Below are 25,624 nucleotides of genomic sequence, written 5' to 3' on the forward strand. Positions count from 1 at the left end.
TGCACTGCCTATGTCTAAGAGAATGAATCATTAACCTACAATGCTGGCTCAGGTCCCCTGAGATCCCATGCAATGAAATAGACAAACACACATGATATTTTGTAGCTGAGCCACAGGGCAAAAACTTCAACACCTGCTGGAACCTCGTACTTTCAATCATTCTTTACTCAGAACCATTCTTCAGGGCCTGATTAGTGGCTGTAATACCTTTCAATGAAAGAGTGAAGATTTTGGAATGAAAACCTTTGTTACATTTATATCGTTTTTTTTAAACATGTTTTGTCTGGATATCCCATCTCTGTATCCAGCTCATCTTAATGGAGTTAGTGATTGATGAATTATCTTTATGGTACCAGCAAAATTTACTTTGAACCAACTTTGAGTATATAAACTATGCCTTTCAAATACAATTGAAAATTGTCCATATGAAGTGGTGTGCACAATAGAAAAACAGGCTATTTGTTAGTAGTGCATTGTGTGCCTTTACTCACCAATTTATAATGTAGTTGAATACAATATGTTTACATCCCATTGCATTTAAAATACAGATTTATCTTTCATATTCATATTCAATGTACACCTACTTATCGATTTTATGTAACACGTCTGCACAAAATGAAGAACACTGCTTGCATTTAACATTGTCTGGAAACGACTTTGCTAAGTGACATTTAACATTATAGGGATGAGAAGGCTGGCACACTATGTTTTGCTTAGTGAATTGCATTTAATTTACATTAAATATATTCAACAACGAGAAACAAAGAATTAGATCCAACATCTGTTCCTCTGCGAGGTCAGTTTATGTGGGAGAGTAAATATCAGAGTGGAGTTTTTGTGTTCATTGATATGTAACTGTTCTCTCTCCCACTGCTTTATTGGACCTGTGTCTCTGCTTGCCACTCTTGTGGTATATCATTTGTTTGGCATTGTTTTTCATTCGCTTCAACATGTACATTACCACTTCCTCCTCTTCACAGATGACTTTGTGGGTCTGTTGATTATCTTGTTTCCATATGGAGACAGGAGAACTACTTTAAATAATGTCAGCCTTATATTGCTTATCTTTGATTAAGGTGTTTCCACCTATGGGGTGGGGGCGCTCGAGAGCCAGCGACCAAGATGGCTGTCGACTCCTAAGCTCAGTGAGAAGCTGGCTGAGGGAGAGGGCTGAGAGCTGCGATAGACCACTCCTGATGTTGCTGGGCTACTAATCACAATCGGGAGATGTTTCTCCCTGTAATACCGCTGTCAGTGAATGATGTGCCTGGTCAGCACTTGGAGTGCATGTATTTGGTCCCCTCCCGGGCGTGCCATGGGAAGACTGCCCACGCTGAGGCTGGGGATGGCGGGAGGTGACCCCAGAACTGGGGGTGTTGCCTTGGCTTTTTTAACTGCTGTGAGCCCAGATGGGCAGTAAAGGCTGGGAGGTGCCTTGTGCGCGAGCCACCGGGGAACTGCAGATGGGAGGGGGCCCCATCTTTGTCAACTGCCTGGAGGTGAGCTCTGGTGCCTGAGAAGCGGAGCATGTGGGTGGGGGTGGGAAGGACTATAACCCCTGAAAGCTTGGGACTCTGCCCCTGTGGTTGAGGCCCCCCTGTGGAGGCATGAAGCAGACTGTGAAGGCCCTCCTGAGGCTGGGTGAGTGCCACCCACTTGGCCAGCTGACTATCTTGAGGGGGCCTGCGCTAATCACGGAGGAGGAGGAACACTGGCTGGAGCCTTGGGGTGCATTGGAGCCCTCTGACAAAGAGTGAATGGGGCTGCTTGAGGCGCACATTGAATGACTGAAATTGAAGCACTGCCCTCGGTTGGAGCAGGGTCCCCCTGAGGGAGATATCCTGCTGTGGTGCCTCACGCGGACTCTACCACACTACACTGCACCGAATGACAAAAGGGAAAAAAAGCAGGGCCACCTGCAGTTTACCCAAAAGGAGGGATTGCCACAGAAAGGGGCACAATGGCATCCCCTAGACCAAAAGAATGAAGCAGGAACAAAAACCAAGTTGGATGGCACAGAGCACAAGAAGAGTGAATCGACAATGAGAGTGGCAGGCTCGGTGAGGCCGAGCATAAAGTGAGGGTACTCGAGGACACCAGCAGAGAAGTCTCGTCAATTGTATTAGGCCTCCAGAGGTAAAAGAAAGAGGTATGAGACAACACTTAAGATTTGGAGGTACGCTCTAGACGTAATAACATCTGTGTGATGGGAATACTGGAGTCAGTGTCTTCATGCAACATGGTGGAATTCATGGAATCCTTTGTCACGGAGGTGCTGAAAAATCACCTGCTTTCCTCCCAGTTCATAGTGGAGAGAACCCACAGGACATCAGGCAGGCACCAAGACTGGGACCGAGCCCTCGCCCGGTCATTATGCAGTGCTAAATTACTGTGACTAGGACACTAACCTACGCAAGGCCCGTTAGTTGGGGGACATTCAGTACAAGGGGGCTAGAATATCCTTTTTTCAAGACTGTACTCTGTGGTACCGAAAGATAGGCTCTCCTTTTTGGCAGCGAAATGTATGCTAGGTGAGAAGAAGAAACAGTATGCAATGCTGTACCGATCAAAACTGAGAGTTGTGTACAACAACAAGACCTTTTTCGTCATGATTCCCCTGAAGTGGTTGCTTTTGCAGAATATCTGCCGAACTCCGTGAAAAGGGTCATAGGGAGTCTCAGAGCTCGGTTATCTATCTGCTATATGTTTTGTGTCAATAGCGGGAGGCAGACTAATCTGTGGTCCTCCTGGAAGCATGTTTTTTTCCCTTCTTTTACTGTGGGCATAATGGGCATAATGTTGAAATAGGTCCTCTCTCCTCACTAGGTGGAGTGGACGAGGTTTGTGCAGACTAGGTTGCTGTGTTCGGCACCCCCAGGCAATTGCCCGTCAGTTAAATGTTGGTGTTGGGTTTGGTGGAGGGGGAGACCACCACTGCTATGGGGGTTGGACTGTGTGGGTAGGGGGAGTTTGGGTGGGAACGCCAAAGTTTGCAGGGGGGTTCAAATGAGTTTGTGGGAGGGGAAGGAGGGGTGTGTGCTGGGTGAGTGGTTTTAGTTACAAAAGGATTCACGTCATCTCATGGTGGGCTGGTGCAAGACAAAATGCTAGAACCTTTAAGCGGTATGACAGACTGTAATATCATAAGCTGGAATGTACGGGGGTTAAATAACCCAAAGAAATCTAGGAAGGTGATCAATTATTGCAAGAGACATTGGGCTAAGGTGAACATGTTGCAGGAGACCTACCTGAAGGGGAGGCCAACGAGGGGGTCACAAAAACACGGGCTCCAACAAATATTACACCTTGTATTCATCTTACTCGGCTGGTGTGATGACATTGATCCACAAGGCACTACAATTTCACTTGCTGGGATTGGTAGTTGATCCAGGGGGTAGATTTGTCATTGTGGACCCAAGGTCTGGTGGCATTTGTGAATATCTGTGGACCCAATGTTGATGACCCCAGCTTCTTTGCATCCCTACTCTCCAGCTTTTACAAGTATATGCCCACAACTATTATCTGGGTGGGAGATCTGAATGTTGTTTTGGAGAAATCATTGGACAGATCAAGGGGGTGCCCCCATCCGGCATCGCAGGCTGCTGTTCATGTAGGAGGGTGTGTGGTGGAACTGGGTTTAGAGGATGTGTGGAGAGTGCTGCATCCGGGGTTGAGAGAGTTCTCTTTCTACTCATCAGTACATGGGACGTCGTCCAGGCTAGATTACATTTTCACAGGTCCGTATTTGATGACGATGATGAAGGACTGCATGTTACTACCAAGAACTTTGTTAGATCATTCACGGTCCTATGGTCTCTCGAACTGGGGAGTGGGGTGGTACCCAGGCCCAGGTGGAGGTTTAAAGCAGCAGCCCTGGCAGATATAGTGTTTGGCAGGGAGGTGGCCGATGCAGTGCGTCTATATTTTGAAGAGAAAGTGGGTTCTGTTGACTCGATGGCAGCTGTTTGGGAGACATTTAAAGTTGTCCTGCGTGGGAGGTGTATGTCCCTGGAAATTGGTATCTTGAAAACAATTAGGAGACAAGTAACAAATATGGAAGGGGAGTTTAAGTTAATTGAAGTTACGCTGGCTGACGCCGATGATGCTGGTGCAAGGGCTGAATTGTAGGTGAAATTGGGCCAGTTCAAAGATCTTGCTCAACGAGAGGTTGAATACCTGACCTGGCCAGCAATGGCGAGGAGATACAGTAAGGGGGGTAGACCAGGGCATCTGCTGGCAGGCCATGTTGCACGGGGAGAGATTCATAGTGCAGAGAGGGGTGTGGTGGTGGCAACGAAGGATTTACTGGATGCCTTGGTTGGTATTTATGCCTCAAGGGGTGGGGTGGAGGCAGGGGAACTGGTCAAATATCTTGAATCAGCTGAGCTGCCAAGACTTGGTCCAGAGGCAAGAGAGGTACTGGCAAGCCCTATCTCAGTAGAGGATATATTGGCGGCCATGAGGGCTCTCCCCTCAGCCAAAGCACCCGGTTGGATGGGATAGTCACAGAATTCTACAAGGAGATGGGGCAGGAGGTGGCTAAACATATGAAGGGAGTGCGAGTGGAGGCATTGGTGGTGGGGTGGTTGCCTCCCACGCTACATGAAGAAGTTATAGTCCTACTTTTGAAGGATGGGAAAGACCCCATGGACTGTGCCTCATACCGCCTGATTTCTCTGTTGAATTTGGATACAAACATATTTGCGAAAATCCGGGCGTATAGGTTGCTCCCATTTGTTTCGGATTTGTTACATGTGGATCAATCAGGTTTATTTCTGGGAGGTCAACAGTGTTAAATCTTGATAGATTATTTTCCATACTGGCTCAGATTGACCCGAAGGTGCATGCTGTCAACATTATTCTGGATATGGAAAAAGCATTTGACTCTGTCGAGTGGGGTTATCTCTTTGTGGTGTTGGGACCGGTGGGGGTCCTGTCATACTTTCTCTCAGTGGTGAAACTGTTATATTCTGGTGATTCCACGAGAATAGGTATGTTTGTAGATTTCTCTGAACCGTTTGATCTTGGGAGGGGTACAAGACTAAGTTGCCCACTCTTTCCCACTCCTCTTCGGCCTAGCTATTGAGCCATTGCCATCCATATTGCAGAATTTATTTTATCCACAGGGGCCTGTCGCTGGTGGCTAAGAGGGAATTGTTATCTCTACATGCTGATGACACGATACTCTATTTTAAGAACCCTGGAGAGAACTTGCGCCATTTGGCACACAAAGTGGCAGAGTTCAGGGAGTACTCAGGCCTTCGAGTGAACTGGTCTGAATCAAAATTATTCCCTCTGACGGCGGTAACGGAGAATCCTGGGGACCTGGTAGGTTTTAGATGAAAACACACATCTGAGAAATATCTTGGTATGAGAGTTCGTAGGTATTCCCAGTATCGCCTGGCGGAGAATAATCTGGTATACCTGGATGTCCTAAGGAAGAAGGTAGGGGAGGGTAGCTATTGCCAAAATGCTGGTAGTCCACAAGGTATCGTATATGTTCCAGAATATCTCGGTGTGGTCAGAAATATACTTCTTTAGCACTTTGAGGTCATTTATGGTTAGGCTGGCATGGCAACCCTAGCCCCCTAGGATTGGGTGGAAAACCCTTGCACTCCCGTAGGACCAGGGGGGCATAGGTGCACTTGATATAAAGTTCCATTTAATTTCAGCCCAATTACCCTTTGTTTCCTTTTGGATGCTGGGCTCACCGCCACACCCTCATGTCCGTATAGAGAAATACTTTGTGCGACTGCATGCAATTCAGGGGGTTCTGGTATCCAGGAAGGTGGCAGATAAATGCACATTTTACCCAGTCACATGCACGGTGCATCCATGGAACATGGTGCTTGTGAGTCTGGGGGTTGAGTACCCGTTTGATCCGGGGCGTCACCTCTGAAGGATTGAGTGTCTTGGCCCCGCTTGTGAGGAGACATTGGAGAATGAATGGTGGGGTCTTGGAATAGGGACAATGGGGGATTTATATTCAGATGGTGTGTTTGTATCACAGGAGGTGTATGCAGCTTAGATGGGGTCAGGCTTCAGCAGACAGATTCAGTATTTTCATATTAGAGCCACTTTTAAAGCATGGTCCCCAACTTTTCCGGGTCTCCCCCAGCCTCTCCCAATTCTGAAGTACCTTCTACACTCAGCATCTGCCAAGCGTGTGGTGTCCACCATTTACAGAATGATTCAAAGGGACTCCCACAAAGTGATGCTGAAGTGTAAGGGGTGGTGGGAAAGGGATGCTGGGTCTCATTTACCAATAAACAGTGGGCAATGGTGTGCTCTAGATCACATAAGGGAGCGTCCAATACAGGCTTGTAACTAATTTAATTGAAAACCCTTCATAGGATATACTTGATGCCAGCTCGGCATGCTCTATTTGACAAATCTAAAAGTGACAAGTGCCCAAGATGTCGGAGGCCTGCTGCTGACACCCTTCACATGTTGTGGTCCTGTCCTAAATTGGGCGAGTTCTGAGGGGAGGTGACGGTTACTCTCACAAAGGTACTGTACCACAGTGTACCATGCAATTTGTTATGCTGCATGTTCAGTGGCTACCAGGAGTCCCAGCTTTGAGTAGGAAACTGTTGACTACAAGCATGATAGTATCTAGGAAATGCATATTGATGCGATGGACTAGCCATCTTCCTCCAGATTCCCATACATGGCTCCATGGTCAGACCAAGGGAACCAAACTAGATGGAGATTATGGACTGCTGAGTGCACCAGGAATGAGACCCAGAGACACATGGGCCCCCCTGAGGACGTGTATACTTGCACAGTTCTCAGTCTCGGCTGCTGAAGTGTCTCCCACTGAATGTAGTAAAATATTGCTAATGTTTTGTCCCATGGCTCTCGAGGTTGGAGGTGCCAAAGCTGTTAACTCTCCTGAATATAGTTAACAGGATCCTCATCGTCACGTATCTTGTGTGATGTGATGGACCCTATGTCTGATGTGTCTGGGAATTGCATCCGCAATGCCGGCCATATTGTTGTCCTACAGTTTGCAAATGGTGCTCCGTTGTGTGCTGTGTTCTGAGTGGTCACCCCTGGGAACCCTACCCTCTTCCAGATGTCATCAGCTGTGTCACCCAATATGGAAACTAGCAGCCCCTTAAGATGCCCTACTGCCAGTCTGTGTCTCGCCGTTAACTTTTCCATTTCCTAAATTAATTTCCCAGCTCCTCCACTTAATGAGGGTAATCTGCACTTGATATACTGCCTTACTTGAATGGGTCCTCTCTCATGTTCCATTTCGGCACCTATGTGTATGGGTTCTATTCAATGTATCTGCTGTGGAGTGTTATGACCCCCTACCGGTCGCCCTCTGGGTCAGGAATGTCCCCTTAATTGTGTGATCATTACCCAAACCCTCCTGCGCATGGGGAGGTCCTGGAGCCTGCAGCTGTATGTTGCCTGGGGGGTTCCCTCCTGTACTGTGTCTTGTGGCATCTGTCATGTGGTTTACCCCTCCGTTCATGTGTCCTACATTCCCAAGAAGTCCCTCCATTAGTCCTCGTGAGATAGAGCTTGCTAAGCACTTCCATCTCCTTGTCACAGTGGTCGTCGTTGTTGTCAGATTCGTCAAACATGTGGCTACAGAAAATAGTGGATAAATTAAATTTTGTGTTACTAGGCTGGGGTCGTGCGGCACATTGAGATCGATGTCTGGTAATTTACATATGTCCCCCTCCTCCCACTATCCTAAGCATGCCGCGCCATGTCCGGTTGACTCTCCATTGTACTCACCTGTATTTTCCTGTTCCATTTGTTTGTCTTCTTCTCGCCTTTTCCTCTCCATCTCTATCTCCTTTCCCCCTCCAGCATCTTCTCTATTTCTTCCTTCTTCCTTTCCATCTCCTCTCATTTTCTCCCTTCCTTAACCTCTCTTTCTACTATGTCATTTAGTGCTTTTTGTGATAACAATGGACGCTCTATCCTGCTCTGCAGCTCAAATTCATTCGCCAATTCTCGCTTTCGTACTCTATCTTCCCTTTCTAGTCTTGCTTCTTCACCCTCTTGAGGTTGTTTGCTTCCCTCCTCCCCTGACCTATCTACCTTCCCACGGCACCTTTGTCCCAGCTCCAAATGTTCTATTGCCTACATTGCACCCTCTGCCTCCCCCGTTGTGGCCCCTTTTAGTTTCATTAGTATCTGTGCAGCTATCCACTATCCAAACTCATTTTTTGCGCACTGCAGCCCCTCCTCGTCATGGTCTGGGCCATCGGCTGCCTGCCCTATCCCTTGTGGTTTTTTGGTTTGAACTTATGGGGTGGTTTATAGGTGGAATTTGAGTAACCCTCTGCTGCTTTTAGTTCCCTTAATGGATATAAGCCCTGTTCCTTTTCTGCGTCATCAGATATTACACTCGGCCTGTCCTCTTCAACATACACCACAGTTCAAATATTTCCATGCATTTAGCTAACTTTTTCCCTTTGTACATACTCTGTAAATGGGTCAAAAGTGATTGCAGCACATCTTTGGAGAAGCTGTCGTTGGGCGTCAATGGCCTTGCTATATTCCCGTCTGTGCTTTTAGACCATTGTATGGTGTACTTTGGTATCTTATCTTTATATGGGGGCAGGGTCTTGCAGCGATGTTGTATGGGAGTTACCACCCCGTAACACATGGTCCCGTCCCACCATATGAAAACATAGCAACCAATTTAACTGACCTCTAGTCGAGGTTTTCGATATCTGCTGTCAAGGGAGAAAAAGGGTTATGGTACACTGTTTATCATCGTGTTCTACTACGAGCCTCCGCAGCTCTGCACCTTACACAGCAGGCTCTGTACTCAGCTGTGCCATAACCAGAGCTGCCACTGTCCAGCACACCACCTCAATCATGTGCAGGCACCTTCCGCACACTGCTACTTGTTCACCTGTCCTCCAATCTAAATTTCACATCAACTCCTCGCTTTCCCGCACACTGTCCTATGCATTAACCTATGGGTGATGTCACCAAGCTAAATTCAGACAAATGAAGAGACAATTGTGCAAACAAGATGAATGCCCGTTTTCCTCACTCCCCGCAAATATGCCCCAAACCCAAAATTACCCCACAGCTTTCTTCCCACCTCTCTCCGGGGCTGGAGTATTCTCTTTATTTCTCGTGTTTGCTGCATCTTGTAAGTGATTTCAATCCAGCACTTCACCTAAGTCAATGCCTAGCGTGTGATGCATAACTGAAATCCTTAATTATTTATTTTTGTCTATGAGTTCTTTCATTCTGAGCGATATGCCACTTATATCACGCCCCTCTCTTTGAATCCTCCTGGTCACACTGAACCAGGAATCAGGCTGGTTTGCAAAGTTAAAATATTTATTTATATAGTTCACAATATAATCACAACGTTTTTAATGGTTATACAATTATCACCAATGGGGTGATGTCACACTAAACAATCTCTTTAATCATAAGGAGTAATAATGAGCAACAATAAGGCAGCACGGAAATAATACTTTTGTGGGTGGGTGTTCAAATCAAATAGCAATATAGTTACTAGTTCCCCCTGCACACCCCTCAATCCCCCCCAATATGCAATATATAGAGAAGGGAGGAGAGAAAACAGGTTTCAGGAATGCAGAATTCAAGCAAATATGTCAATCCCAATTTCCCCCCAGCAAACACAAGAGAGAAACAGAACTGATTGGCAAACTGTCAAAAATGGTTTTAAACTCGGATTTGAATGGAAGAGGTAAAACACTAAATATGAGCTTAAATCAGTGAAATTGTTGAAATTCTAATGGGAGCCGCTTTATATGGTTGCAGACAAACACTAGCAATGATTTGAGAGTAATAAGCAAAGAAAAAACTTAATTTTGAGGTCGGGTGCAATGAAAAGCTATTTTACACGTTATAGATTTTGCCAAAATGAAAGATTTGTGGCAAACATTTCTGCACGCGGTAATCGCGATCGCGGGAGTACTATAAGGATTTGGGATGCAGTTTTGGATTCTCTGGAAAGCTTAGGATGTTAGTTACAAGCAGACACTTCGTTTCTAGCATGAACAAGTTCTGGACGTTTTCGTGGAGGTCATTTTTTCCGATAGAGGCAAATTGTAAAACAAGGATGCACTTTGAAAAAGGATTTCTTAAGAAGAAGCAAACTACACAACAGCACAGCCACCAGCCCAGGGGTTTATATATTTTTTTACAATTGTCCACAGTAAATTATCAGTCTTATTAGAAATCTGCTTTTTGTCCATTGTGAATCAACACAAATGTCTGTCCCCACCTCCTTCTCCTTCTTGCAGCTTCAGCAGCAATCTCCGCCCACTTCCTTCTGGCAGAGGCCCTTTACAATCCTTCCTGATTAGCATCTCCATGCCTGGGAGGAAGCCCATTGTGTTCTTCCCAGGGCAGCAAGTGCCCCTCCCCTCTTAATCAACACCTGAATGTGAGTTCCTGGCCCAGAGAGCAGAAGGGAGGTGCCTTGCCCAGTGGGGTAGTTATTTTGTAGTTGTGGCTTGAATCAGGCTTACTTTAAAGTCACTTTGTTACATTTTTCTTCGTTGGAAATAAACTTGCAGTTTTAAAACAAACATCTAGAACACTGATTCCAGCCTCTAAACCATGAAGTTTAAATAGTAACAACCTAGGTTACTCTGGATGACAGGTCACTTAGATTTTAGACATTAGATCTTAATGGTACAAGTTTACAGTTTTAAAATAGGCTTTTGAAACAGTCACAGGCGGCAACTGGTAATGCGCCCAGATTGTGACAGCTTTCACAGGCAGGCAAGCTGACTGTGGATGTTTTTGTGACCAATTCAGCTTTCCAGGATATTGCAATTCCACAATGCTTTCTTAACTTCAGTAAAATGTCACACCCTGCAAGAAGATTGTATGTTTGTGGGTGTTTAGGACCAGCATTTCGTATTTTCAGCAAGCAAGAAAAGATTTAACTGCAAGATTTTGGATTTCTTTCAGCAAGCACTGCTTTTCATCTGTGCTCCATTTTTACATGTTGGGCAGCCCAATGACATGTTTCAGAAGTGCAGTCTCCATTCCACCACTGACAACATGCATGGTAGATTTGGCAGCCATCTTTTTGTGCTTGGTAGAGTGCAATTTCGCTGCCATTTTGCAGATTCTGGTGCAACCAGAACACAGTGTTGCCGCAGGGCAGAGTGGGTTAAAACATCCCACAAACCGACACGTCTTCTGATGGCTGAAACGCTTTCTCCAGGAGGCTTAAGCAGACAAAACACCTTCCGCAATCTAGCAGAGCTCCAGCTAGCCCTTATATGGATCCATCATCTATGTTCCAAACTAAAACGTCCAACACATATGAATACCACATATATACAAGTTGTCACAGTCCGAACCTACTGAGCCCACAATCCTTGCTCATCACCAGAGCCCTTCACCACGATACCTCTGCTCAGGTCCCTACTACCACGCATGTGTCAAAACAATGCCAGCACCAACATTAATCGCAAATTACACCTCCCTCCTCCCGCATACATGAAACTCACCCACACAACACATTGCCTCTTATGTGGATCACACTAAAGTTCTTTTGAGTTTGTTGACGCTGCTCAGCCGCTGGCTCCCCTTTAACCGGTTGTCTCGCCTCTCTGAACTGTGTGGACACCTCGCCGACTGCGGGCAGGATAGATATCTCAAGGCGGCTCCAGATTGCTTATCTCCGGTTGTGCTGTCCAGTTATCTCGCAATTCCCACAAGGATCCTGCAGCCTTCTGGGTCGGACGGCTAAGGAGGCAGCGTCTGGCCAGGCTAGCGCCACGCCCGATCTCGGTGGGACCTCCAACTTGTTAGGGGAAGCCCCCCTGGTCCAGCTGAGCCACTCTGGTGGCCCACAGGTGCAGGTCCGTGGAAGGACTAACTCCTTCGCTTTGCCCAATCAAGAACATCAGGGCCATACAAGAGGCAATTAATTATTGTGGTTTATTATAGCCAAAGCACCACAGGGATCAGATACATGGAGGAACATCCATGCATCTCAACGGATCCTTGCTCGCAGCACAGTTTTGTTGGCATCTGACATCACAATGAGCCTCATTCTCGGGAACCGTCTCAAAAACTGATCTTCACTCGGGATAAACTGTTCAGTGGTTGGTCCCATATAGGAACGTATGGAGGTGATGTGTTATTTGACGATGCAGTGTCAGGTGGTACGCTTAGCCATTCCCAAAATGTTGATACTTGAAATGTGTTAAAGTGAGTAAGCTCCATGATTGGTCAGTGACCTCCACTGTCCAACCCTAGGGCACTTGGCCATGATTGGATGAGCCACGGGCCCCCCAATCTTGGGACTAACTCTGTTCCCAGCCACAGAACACCTGTGAATGGTGCCTTGTGCAAATATGTATCTGTGAGGTGCAATATCATTATGGTGTGTAGCCCATAGCAGCAAAGAGTGCGCTCCGGTTCCCAGTGCAGAACTGTAGCGTGACTGTAACAACTTTCTTGCAGCTATTGTCTGGACAGTGGAGAGGTTGCTCTTCTCAGGCCTCAATCTTGGCATCCCCTCAGCTCGGCCAGGTCACATGCTTGGAGACCAGGAACTATGAATTATTCTGCATTTTGTTGGAGAGAACACCTCTCCTGCACCAGTGTTACTTAGGTTCAGAGGGAGGAATGTAATTTGCAACATGGTGACCTTGGTGGTGGTTTAGCTCCTGCCACAATAGTTCTGCATGTACATAATTCTGTGAGGCTTGGGGTCCCCTGTCTAAGTCGATCGCTGCCTACTAGATTTCTTAAGCCAATGTTTGGCTTCTACTATACATGTCTTCTAATAGTCTGTAGGTTAGTGCATTATGGCTGGCAGGTCCCTTGAGTGTTCCTGCCACACCATAGGGTTATTTGCATATGAGCGAATGCACGCATTTACACAAACTCTTCTTGCTTCTTGCATTACCGCGGTGCTATAGCAGGCATAATGAACGTGCAGACAGTATGTATATATCAATGTCTTCTAACAATAGAGCTGTATACCTGTGTTCTTCATGTAGTTGAGTATGTGTGTGTGTCCAGTGTGTGCGGATAGAAAGTGTGCTTCATGTCTAATGTAGCTAAATTGTCATGGTGTATCTACCAACAAGTGGCTTGTTCTCTTGGTACTTAGTCGTGCCTGTCCATGGAACCATCTCCAGCTCCGTCTGGCATCTCCTCATTCACTCTGGGTCAGATTCACACTATTGATGGATTGTAGGGTATCCCTCATGATAATTATCCATCGTGGGAGCAATGGGAATGGGTGCATATTTGTATGAACGACAGCCACATTGTCGCAGATTCTTCTTCTTGTTGAAGGGTCTTCATGGACGGACGGCACATTCTGATTCTCCCTCTTCAGTTGAAAAAAATAATGTTTTCCACCTACGACATGTATGATGTTTGAAGCGTTACTGGCTCCCCTGCACATGTTTCACGTTGCTTCAGTTGTTCTCATCAAATATTTTTGCTAATGCATAAATGCGTCATCATATTTATCTTGCACAGATTGTCTTTGCTTGCAGGCCCTGATCTACCCTTCTTAACTCACTGAATGTTTTACATGCTAGAGACAAATTTGTTTTAAATTCAAATGTAGGTGTCCCTCAAACAACTTATTTCCCAATTGCTATTTCTGGTCTAGTTATTTTTGTTTATCCTTCTTACCATGCTTGACAATCTTGAAGGGATCGTTTTTCTACCCTCTCTGTAAGCACAGCTTGATCGGGGTCTTCGTACACGGGGATGGTTGAGTGTGCAATCCTTAGCGAATCCTTTGTTCATTAACACAGCTTTCTTTTCCATATTTACCATTTGTTGTTATACTGTATGTTTGTTCAGTCTCATCTGTGTTCTCACTCTGTTGCCACTGCCTTGAACAGTGCCACCACTGCAGTTTCCCTGTAGGCAGTCTAGGCAACTGACATTATTTGCCTACAGTAACGTGGTCTTATCTGGGTAGCCCACTCTGACCACACCAAACATATCCACTACTGTATGATGGACGTGTAGGGGTATCACCTCTCACATGTTTGGCTCACATGCAGAAGACAGGGGACAATGATCAAATTTGTTTGCAAGCTGTTATGTGGTAACAATGCTATTGATGTGGTGTTGTGAGTATATGGGATATATTGCTTGCTGTAAGATTGTGCAATTCACATAATTCACATACGTGCTTGAAGGGAGGGCTGGGTTCAAGGACAAACTCAACTTCTGGAGAAAAGTGGTGTAATAATCTGAGCTACATATCGTCAGGTAGTCCTCCTTCTCCCACTGCCAGGATATTTTCCTGATGGCTATTCTGCCGTCCTTAGGAAGCACACATCATTAATCCCTGCCAACCCCGTTTTCTTCTGTCATGCAATCATTGTCCAACGGGACGCAGATACTGCCCATGCATGGTGAAACCTTGAAGGCTGGCAGGTGCAGCACATATCCTCTTCAGGACGTTATGCTGGTGCAACTCGAGCTCAGTTGAGGAGCCATCTGTGTAATATCAATGCGTGATATCCTACCACTGCAAATACAGTAGGGTGTTGAAGAATTTCATGGGAGCTCAGATCAGGATGCAGTCGTTATCTATTCACCATATCAACCACTCAGTTAGGGTTAATGATGGTAAGCATCGCATTTCCCCCTGGTTAACTCCATCTTGTCTGACATGAAATATAGAAAAGACTCCCTTCGTACATTTCATGGTCAGCCATTTTGCAATGCCCTAACAATATTATATACAAAGGAGTGCTTTTGCTCAGTGTTATGCAAATAAGCCAGATTTCTTTTTGTCAGTTATAATCAAAACATCAAAACGTGTTCACCACTTCTCAACAGCCTAACTTTGGCCTGCCATGCTGATTTAATGAATTACTTTAGTGAGTGAGGCTTTTTTTTTAAGTATCAATGGGGCCAAAACAGCATTGCAAACAAATTCCTTAGCTTTTCCAGCGAGGGGTTGGGAGAAACAGACCACTTTTCATTAGCTACATTAAAAATGACTGGAACTCTGTTCATGCATAGTGCCCACTACATTAAACACATCCAGAGTAGAAACCTAATTATCTGGTACCAGTGAAAACCCAAAGGTACCACATAATCCAATATGCTGGATAACACTATGTCAAATGTTCCTGCGCAGAAAACCAGAACAGAGAGCAAAACAGTTTCAATAGCAAAGCTTCCTGAATCTCTTCTATATTTACAAGTGCTCTGTCATCCAGTAAAGTGGTCATGCCTTAGAAAGAATTGTCAGATTAACAGGATGCCAGATAATAAAACACGTAATATATGTATGTGTGTGTATATATCTACATATACACAGGGAGGGACACACTCTGGTTCCTTGTTCAGTATGCCTCTTCTCCTCCAAACATTCTGGTGCTCATTGTCTCATCAGGGAGGCAGTCTTAACGTTCAGCTTTCAGCCAGTGCAGGTGTTCACAATTGATGTTAATGTTGCAGCAAGGGCTCCTGCTAGCTGTAGTTTCAGGATGCACGAACCCTGCTCAACTCTCATCAATTCACCCACAGTTGGGGGTGGAGAGGCTACTCACAGTGTGCTAGTCAAAAGGCCAGGCATCAGTAACCCCGTTGCAGCACCCATTTGGTTTCTGTAGCTCCAAACCTTCCAAGACTCCATATAGATTAATGAAACAGGAGGAGGGGCACACTCTGGTTCCCAGGGCATTATGTCTCTCAGCTACATAATTTTCTCCTCCAAACGTTTTTGGTGCTCATCATCTCATCAGGAAGGCAGCCTTAACTTGCATATTTCAGCAGGTGCAGGTGTTCTCAATTGATGTTGATTTTGCAGCAAGGACTTCTGGAAGCTTTGGTGACAGGATGCAGGGAACTTGCTCACCCCCCATCAATTCACCAACGGTGGGAGGCAGAGGGGAGTAGCCCACAGCCCACAATGTGGCATGCCAAAGCCGGGCACAGATAACTGCAGAAAGAAGTCAATCATCATGGATGTTGACGTTAAAATATATGCATGAACATGATAGCTGGGGTTCAGTGTGTGCTGTTTTCCATCAGCATATGAATGTATCCCCGTCCTTTGTTCAGGGGTAGTGTGGTGGTGTGGCTATAATCATCATGTATGTATAGATATACAGCATTATAAAACTAGTTTTAGCCAAGTATATTAATACTTTTGTCAACCTACATTGGTTTATAATTCTTTGAACTTTCCTGTTTTCACAGTGACACAACATATCAGCATATCCAGGAATTTTGCTTGCATTCCCACATCTTTTCAGGTTATATTATGTAAGTCGGTGGAATGAAACCTTTGGCTCCCAAGATGTTTTCGACTATGATTCCCATGATGCCTCACCATGCTGGCTAGGGCTGATGGCAGTTGTAGTCCAAAACATCTGGAAAGAAAAAGGTTGCAGACCCCTGCCATAGGTAAAGAAAGAATAACGTCTACTGAACACACAAGCACACACACCCTCCAAGACATTTGTTGACAAACGATAGATATGACAACGAAGCCGTAGCTTAATACGGCTGTATGTTAATGCACTGATATTTTGTTTCCTCTAGGCTTTCTCAGGAAACACCAATGCTGACAATGTGGTGAACTACAAGCTTCAGCACTCCATGAAAGCCAGATTCCTGCGCTTTGTCCCCCTGGCCTGGAACCCCAGTGGCAGAATCGGAATGCGGATTGAAGTCTACGGCTGCGCCTACCGTGAGTATGAAAGAGACTGGACGTGAAAGAGCAGCCAGGCTCCTCTGTGAAACCTTATCTGTATTCCACCACTTCTGTTTCTGCCACTGTGTAGCTTCTATCAGACAGTAGATGGATTAACCTCACCGTATTGCCTTCTGAATGCTTCGTGCTTTTATCCAAACATTCTCCTGCATATCGTTTCCCGTCAAGCGCGTACAGTATTCTGCAAACGCACCAGCCCTGTAGTCTTGAGGAATGGCTTTAAACCTCTGCCAATCAACACCTTTGTGGCGCATTGATAGATTAAAGCCGTGTGGCATCACAAGTAACCGGCTTAGAAGAAGGCCATGGCATAGTCAGACATGTAGGCCTATACATGGACTGTGGGTCCTCATCATGTCCTTTCTTTTCATTAAAGTCTCTGACAGGGCAAATTAGAGGTGTGTTGACTGCCTGTGTCCCTTAATTAGAATGATGGACGGAACAGAATTCCAGGAAGAGGTAAGCAAGCAGTGTAGAATAAGGCTCTGATTTCACGTTGATGTGAAAGGAGGCAAACCGCAATTCAAACCAAAGTGCAATTCAAAGCAGGGATCGTGAGCTTGCAGCGATTTTCTAACTCTGACACTCTGTCAATGAGTTCGGTTTTCAGTTAGTACAACACAAGCAGAACAAATAATAAGGTGCTTGAGGTGTGTGAACTACATGTGCACGTTGATATGCATGAGCATCACATCACATATTTGCAATTTCCTTTGAAAGAAAGTGCAGTGTTTGGTAGATAACTGTTCCTGGAAGATGTATGGGACCTCATCACGAGTTTGGCTGTGTGGTAAACAAGTGGCAGGGATTCGATTGCAACCCATTTTTTGCGCAGTAATGGAATTGCCACTGTTTTTGCGTCACTACCAAATTCAGGGCACGATTGTCATCGACGCCCTAGGTAGCGAAAAGGTCGCAGAAAGTGTTAGCAACCTTTTCGTAATTTAACACCTATTCTGAGGATGTTGCATACTTCCGAAGTCGGAATGAATATGCCACTTTCGGAATATGTGTGCCAGTTATAGGAAGGGCAGAAACCAACATAGCAACCAGCACTTTTGGAATGTTTAATTTTTGAAGCCCATTATTGTGGCACTCCTCCATTTTTGCGAAAGCAAAAAGTGGTGCCCACATACGGTACCAAAATGTTACCGTTCGGGTCGCTGTTGTGGAGGAGTGCCACGGTTGGTAGCATGACAAGCCCCTAGCCTCGCTGTGGGACTACTCAGCGAAGCTAGGGGTTTTGAACAAATGTGCTCTGTTCTCCTTTCCCCACCATTGTGCATGTGCGTGGTGTTTGTAGCATACAAATATGTACATCATGTGAGATATAAATGTATATGTATGTATATCACATGTGATATATATATTTTACTGCTGCATATTTATTTGTGTATATATATATATATATATATATATATATATATATATATATATATATATATATATATATATATATATATATATATATAAGCAAACAGAGACCGCCTGGTCCTGTCTCTTTAGAAGCTGCACTCCCATCAAAAATGAAATCGAGAAATATCCTGCAACAATTGCTTGCCCAAAAATCCAACCAGGGAAAAACAACAGCGAACGACTGCACTGCAATAGTTTGCTTTTTTAAAAAGTTCAAATTTTAATTCTATAATCTTTCCAATAAAAAACGGCTTCCCAGTGGCAGGGAGGCTAGTTAATGCGTTTCGCCACACACCTGTGGCTTGTTCCCAGTAACTCTGCCCTGTTCTGGGAGTTCTTTTAACCCATGACACATCAATAAACACAGAACAGGTGACTTACAAAGATGCTATTATTTACATTCAGTTATTTTGGAAAGTGCAAGGTGCAAAATATCTCATACTAACTTCATGGATAGCATTCATGCGGACCTCTATTACTTTTCACAAGATATGTTATATGCAAAATAAGTTTAGTTACAATTTCATCAAGAAGATATTTTTTAATGATTTAAAACTACCATGCGGCCAACATGGTCAATTCGAGCAGTATTTATACTATTGACGTCTTAGTGACGCTACATGTGACGGCAGTAGAACCAGCAAGTGTTCATAACCTAACTGATTATCTTTATGCAAAGAAATGATTGCTCTGCTTGAAACCTACTACTTCCCTATGTATAACTATAACATGATGTGCATGCACCCTAAAGAAAGTAATGCGAATACAAATATGAACATATCCAGAGAAAGTACAGTAATAAAAAAAACAGCAGACCAAAAAGAAAGTGCTGATAACCTTACTGATTCTCTTTGTACACAGAAAGCATTGTTCTCTTTCAAGTGTGTATTTTCCTTATGTATATGTTTCATATGCTATGGGTGGACCCTAAGTGAATTAATGTAAGAACATATTTGAAGTATAAGTCTACAAATGTAGTACTTTTTTTTACATTTTGTGTTCCTAACTATTGCTGGCCTAGATATAGCACTAAAGGAAAAAAAAGTGTGTCAGACATGTGATGTCATAAGTGATGTCATCAATGACATGTGTGATGTCATATTTGATGTCCTGGGTGTTAGTCTTAGCAATGCACGGTGGTGGCGCAAGTTATGGTTGCTTAGTTTACCATAACTAGCGAATTTCAGGGGTTTTTCGGTTCTACTTTGAACCATTACGTCCCTTTAACTAAGTTTTTTTTTACTGAATTTCATAGGTTTTTAGTAGCACAACTTAACCATACCGCTTCTTAAACAAAGTCGCTTTACTGAATTTCATAGGTTTTGAGTAGCACAACTTAACCATAACGTCCGTTTAACAAAGTTTTTTTTACTGAATACACATATTAATAGTGTAAATTTGAAAGATGTTTACTATGATTCCCTTACATTATATACATGTAACATAGAAAATACTGAACCCCCAGCTAGTGATTTCGATGTCTGCGGACTGTACGTATTTCCGCGTATGGACGCGGACAACATCAACACTACCCAAAAACTCAGGCGATATCTTAAATTGTTCTATCATGCCATATGAGCACTGCACAAGTTCAAAAAGCAGCACACAAACACATTATATGTAATAATATATAAGAAGTGGAACCTATATATCTAACACATCAACCATCTATTTACATACCATATGTACTAAAATGGAATATACCAAAACAAACAAGATATGCTTCCAACATAATTACCCCACAGAAACTGCACAACTAGGAGCAACAGCAGACCTAGTAAGCTAGCTAGTAAGTAAACTTCATTTGTCTTCTATATTTCTAAACTTTCTGTATTAGGTACAAACGCGTTGTAGGTGGGCCGTGCACTAGGCGTCCTGCCCCTGTTTGTCTTGCTGTTTCCCCAGCCTTTTGTTCTGCACATTGTGCAGTTTCTTATTATTAAAATAACTTCCTACTTTTACCGTGTGAGCTCTATATTTTTTGGTTCTCTTCCCGTTTGGGATTGTAGGACCTCACTGGGTCCACGGAGAGTGCGGTCCGCCCCCTCTCCTCTGGTTTTTTCAATATATATATATATATATATATATATATATATATATATATATATATATTTTATACAGAACTGTCCAGTACTTTAGAATTGCTAAAGGAAAATTTCCCACATGAGGAAACGTCTGAAGATAGTGATACTATTGGCAGACACTTCTCTATATAACCACATTAATAATCATTACTTTATGTGCACTTAACATACACATTTCTTTTTAACAGACTATACAAACATTGAAAATAATACATCAAAAGAGACATTAGAAAACACTCTGCAGCACATGGAACAAAAAATGGAGATACTCATGGAAAATTTCAATCTTTTGAAACATTTTGTGGAGGACCACATAAAAGAAAAAAATAAATATCATTGTCCCTCATGTACCTGTTCCCCCTCTCCATATCCCAGTCAACTATCCCCAAACCCTCCCCACCAAAAAAAACGTTATGATGAGATTTCCATCCCTTCATCTCCTCCTATCCATCCTCTTGAAACCCCCAATTCCCCTGTGTTTGTGTCAGTTTCTGCTTCCACCTCTCTTTCATACATTTTACATCTGTATGTAATGAAAAAAAATATTATGTATGTTTTAATTCAGTCCTTTCTGTCTTATTTTTTTTTAAAAGGCAGTTAAGATGAACGCGGACAACGTGGGTGTCCGGTATGTCCATAATTAACCAAAATGGAGGTGTTCTGAGGACACTAAAGCTGTCCGTACTGTCTGCAGGAAAGATGAAACTGTCCTAAGAACACACGTGGTGTCCGGAATGTCCATAATTAACCAAAATGGAGGTGTCCTGAGGACACTAAACCTATTCCTACTAACTCTAGAACATTTACGCACATGCACACCACACCTATAAGTCCTACGAACATCGCGCCTGTCCATAAATGTCCGTATTACTCGTGTCGCACTTTTAATTAGTTTGAGGACCCGCACACTGTCCATAGAACATCCGTGCGCATGCGCACGACCGTTCATGTCCATTTAGTGTCCTGCGGACACCGGTTCCCTTCGCAGACGTGTTCGCGATGTCATCATGTGACCACACCCACGCTGAGCGTGTGTCCTGAATTGCGGACACTGTTCTGAACCGCAAACATTTTAAAAGTACTTTTCTGGGCAATCCAAAGTATTTTACAGTACATATTCACCATTGCACATGTCCTGGACAATGACCCTGACTTTCTACATACTTTTTTGAACTTTTTAAGCCTTTTTGGGGTGTTTGATCTGTCCGCTGACAGCGCGGCTGTCCTCAGAGCACACACCAGCACCCCTATAAAAGGCCACACCCCAGAGCTGATCTTTTTTCTGTGTTCCTACCATTGAAGATTACCTGCTTTTGTTGTGCTGCCTTTGCTGAAACCTGATGGCATCCATGGCTGCTGTTGTTCCAGCTGGTGCTACATCTGCCTCAGCACCACCACCACCCCCTCCACCACCACCACCTACCCAAGGGCCTGAAGAGGGGAACAGGAGTGAGGATGCAGAGGAGGTTGAAGAGGATGACGAGAATGAGGTAGTGGAAGTCCCTACTACCAGCACCCGCTGTGAGTCTTGGGTGTGGCGGTTGTTTATCATTCAGGGTGGAGTGCCAAGGCATGTGCAAACAAGGTCACCTGCAATCAGTGCCACATGGTGCTGAGTCATGGGAGGCCTGGTTCATACAGCTGTGGTACGACATCTATGAAATGACACCTAAGGTCGTTCCACGGTGGGGCCGTTCGCAAGGTTGTACCTTGTGAGCATTGTAGTAGTTTGCGTTCCTCTACCACATCCTCCTGTTCCGCTCCTGTCACCACAAGAGACACTCCTGTGGGACAGCGCATACCTCTAGCTGCCTCACAGGCCATTCACGATGCTGTTGACCCTTACCTTTCGAGGTTTACAATATTGTGTATGTACTGAAACGCAGTACTCTGCAGGGGGTAGAGTCTTCGGAGTGCTTTCGAAACTACGGTCAAGGAACATGAGAAGGTCTGGCTGCTACCTAAATAAGGCCCACCCTACAACTTTCTCTCTCCACCTGCCCTTTCTTATCCCCATGGTTGGCGTCCCTTCCTTACCCTCCTTACCCCTCCTCTCCATTTGTGTCTTGTGTAAAAAACTGAAAAATATATAAAACAACAAAAATCCCAAAAAAAGGCTCTTTTCAGAGCCACCTTTCACAGTCTAAAAATAGAAGTGGTAAATAAATTGAGCAGGACTTTGTGCATTTTTTAGAAGTCCGTGGACAGTTCGCGGACATTTAATATTTGGGGTGCTGCCCTATCAAAATCATTGCACTTTTCTCTAGGAGGAAGTGGTGGCTCTGAAAAGAGGCTTTTGGTAGTGTTGTTTGCGTTTGAAAAACTTGAAATAGTAAACACCTACTGCAAAATGGATGGCTGGTATTCCAAAATAGATGGCAATGCATGTTGTACATTTCTCTGAAAAATCTGAAGAAGAACGCAGCCACATTTGTCTCTGCGCAATACGAAACAAAAATACTTGGAAATTTGGAAACATGTCCATGACCTTTCCAAGTCCTTCTTCATTGGAAATTGCAAATTGCAAAGAAATTCCAGACACATGTCCTAAACTGTTCCCTCCACAATGAATTATAATTATGTCTGGATGATGCTCTGTTTCCAAACTAGCACAGAGAGGTACCAAGTCCAGCCACTTCATTCCATGCACTCCATGCCAGTGCACTTCCACATGAGGGAATCCAAGATCTGCAGCGACTCCACAGCGTTCTGCATGCACCTCCAACCAAAGTATCCATGAGTCTCCCGAAATCCAGATAATCTGTTTTCTGAAACACACAGCCATACCTAAATGTTCTTCTCTCAGGAAAAATACTTTCTTGCAAACTCGCTCCTTACACAAAACACCCAGTAAACTTTACTGACCAATGCCTTGCTCTGCTCATTCTCATTTGCATGCCTCTCCACCCCAAAATGCCCGTAGGTAATACGCGATGTCCGGGGACTACCGCCATGTCTGCGGACATATCGAAAATCTGAGCATGCTGAATCTTAATCTAAATAGTGTGCCCCATTTCCCCTTTGAGGTTGCCTCTGAAAAGAGACGTTTCTTTTGGGGTTTTTTTGCAGATGCTTGACAAACAACTGTTATTTAGTATTTTTTGGGGTTTTTTTTCTTCCTTTTCTATTAAAATCTTCACATAACCTTCTCCAAAGAAACCCTTACATTCCAAAACAGCATGGCATTTTCCAAAAAAGATAAAGAAATGCATCTTCTTTAAAATAAACAGCATTACTGGAATCAATATTCTCATTGTTACAGAAAAACATACCAGCTCTAAGCATGACAGCACATATGCCTCGGTTGATTGCACACCTACCAATGTTTTGCTGAGGACAAAAAATGGGAACTGTTGTCTCATATTGCCCTAGGTAGTAATCCAGAAAAAATTACTTTGGCATTTGGAAGGATGTTCATTACTGCTTGAACCAAGTGTTCCAAATCTGCCAACAAAGTAGGGGCACTGGCATAGCCCAAATGGAAAGCACCATAATGCAAAACTACCACATGGGGACTGTTCATCCTGCCCATATCTTCACAAACTTCTACAATTCCCTGTACATTGCAATCAGGCACAGTGCTCTACACCACCTCCACTCCTTTAACATCAAAAGTGTTTGCCACATGCCTGCATAGAGCATACTGCTGTAAACCATCCTCCAAACATATCTCCAAGCGCCAACACCTTGACTTTCTCCATCTGTGCCATCTTCACTACACACAGCCTCTTTCAACACAAATCCACAACCTCAGCATCTGATTGGCTGATCCCTACAGTCCCCTTTCCATGCTGCATTTGCTGGAAACCCCGGATGTGGCACGCCCTGTCCACGGACAGCCGCGGTGTCCGCGGACCGCGTAACTCTTAGACAGCCCTTCTACCCTTTCCACTTCACTCTCTCTGCCATTCCCTCATTGGATACAGCTAGGCAGTCACACAACCATCCACCAATCACATGTAAGACCTCTACATTTAACTCCATCATCAGAGTTCAGCACTTCAAATGTGCTGGTGATCACTCTGAGTGCAAGTCTCATATAATTGGAAAGCACCTACTACAAAAACTACTGTACAAGTCTCCAAGATGACTACTTACAGCTGCATGCATATCCACATGCATGAATACAAACTACATGTATACATATTTTATTCAGAGTACATGTACAACTCTTATGAATGCATATAAACAGAGTAATGCCACTAAACCTGTATAACCTATAAAATGAACTTATAGTAATTTTTCACATCTGCTATAATCAACTGTCACTTCCAAACCTGTCTGCTATCTACAATTATTTTTACACACACACCTATCTAAAAAATTATAATATTAGAATATAGCAGAAATAACAGTATAATTGTGGAAACTTTTGTAGTGTATTATAAAATTTCACAGAGCCAGGGAAAGGTTTTGCATCTTCATGCACTTACACACATAGATACTATCATTGAAAAGCTCCCAGCTGCAATAACACCACTGCCTGTAAATCACATTCTTCTGCTTTATAACCCACACCTTCACAAATGCACACATTCCATGTTTTTTCTATACAGGTTCTGCAATTCACCTTATAAAAATTGCAAAATAAATGTATTGTTATTTCTTCTTTCTCCTAACATTCTATAACACATCTTTAAAAAACCAAGTGAATTTCATACACTTAAAATTCTACTCATTTGAAAGCATGTTGAACTAACATATTGTAAATAAAATATAAAGGCTGCACATAGTCAAATGAAATGCATGCCTACACTATGTTCAGATATCAAACAAGAATCAACGTCTAAATTAACATCAGTACTATTAACACACAAAATTACTAACTTATTTCTTTTACAATTGCAGTGAAGACCACTCTCCTGAAAAGCAGCAACATCTGAACTACAAACAACATCTCTGAAGAAACCTGCTTATTCCACAAAAAAATACTACCTTAATATTATTTCTGTTACTCAAACACATGGTGTGGTTCTTTCATGTAATTTCTGCACCCAAAACATTGAGGTTTCTGAACCATTCTGCCCACAAACCCCCATTTATTAAACAAGGATTAGCAGGCAGAATGGCACAGAAATCCCTGTTTTTTGGAACACAAATTACATAACTCAACCCCTAGAATGTTAGTATTACAAAACAAAGAACTGTTTTAATGTCATACCATTAGATTTACTATTAGTGCTTCTCCTCACCACTAGCTCACTTTCTACTGTCATCTGAACTGCAGTATAGTAACAGACAAATAGAAGAATAGCCTTCCCAACTAATTGTAGCTGCCCAATGCACAATCACACACCACCACATACATCTTTACCATCATACTCAGACACTCATGCACACAGCACACATACATTGCAGGACAGCCCAACCCATACCTTCTTTTTTTTCAACAGACCCCAAAGAATGCCTTCCGAAAAGCAAGTCTGTAGAA

At 43.8% G+C, this 25,624-nt stretch overlaps 1 protein-coding gene across 1 annotated transcript in view; it reads left to right on the forward strand.

Moving 5' to 3' along the window:
- The window catches only part of LOC138510185 (contactin-associated protein-like 4), a 2,554,874-nt gene that overhangs the window by 989,164 nt on the left and 1,540,086 nt on the right, over positions 1 to 25,624 (forward strand). The window contains exon 4 of the mRNA XM_069625670.1: positions 16,522 to 16,669. Within this exon, the coding sequence (XP_069481771.1) occupies positions 16,522 to 16,669 (148 nt within the window). The remainder of the gene's footprint in view (positions 1 to 16,521; positions 16,670 to 25,624) is intronic.

Source organism: Ambystoma mexicanum, chromosome 6p (assembly GCF_040938575.1).
Source record: "Ambystoma mexicanum isolate Mex_15411 chromosome 6p, UKY_AmexF1_1, whole genome shotgun sequence".
NCBI classification, from domain to species: domain Eukaryota; kingdom Metazoa; phylum Chordata; class Amphibia; order Caudata; family Ambystomatidae; genus Ambystoma; species Ambystoma mexicanum.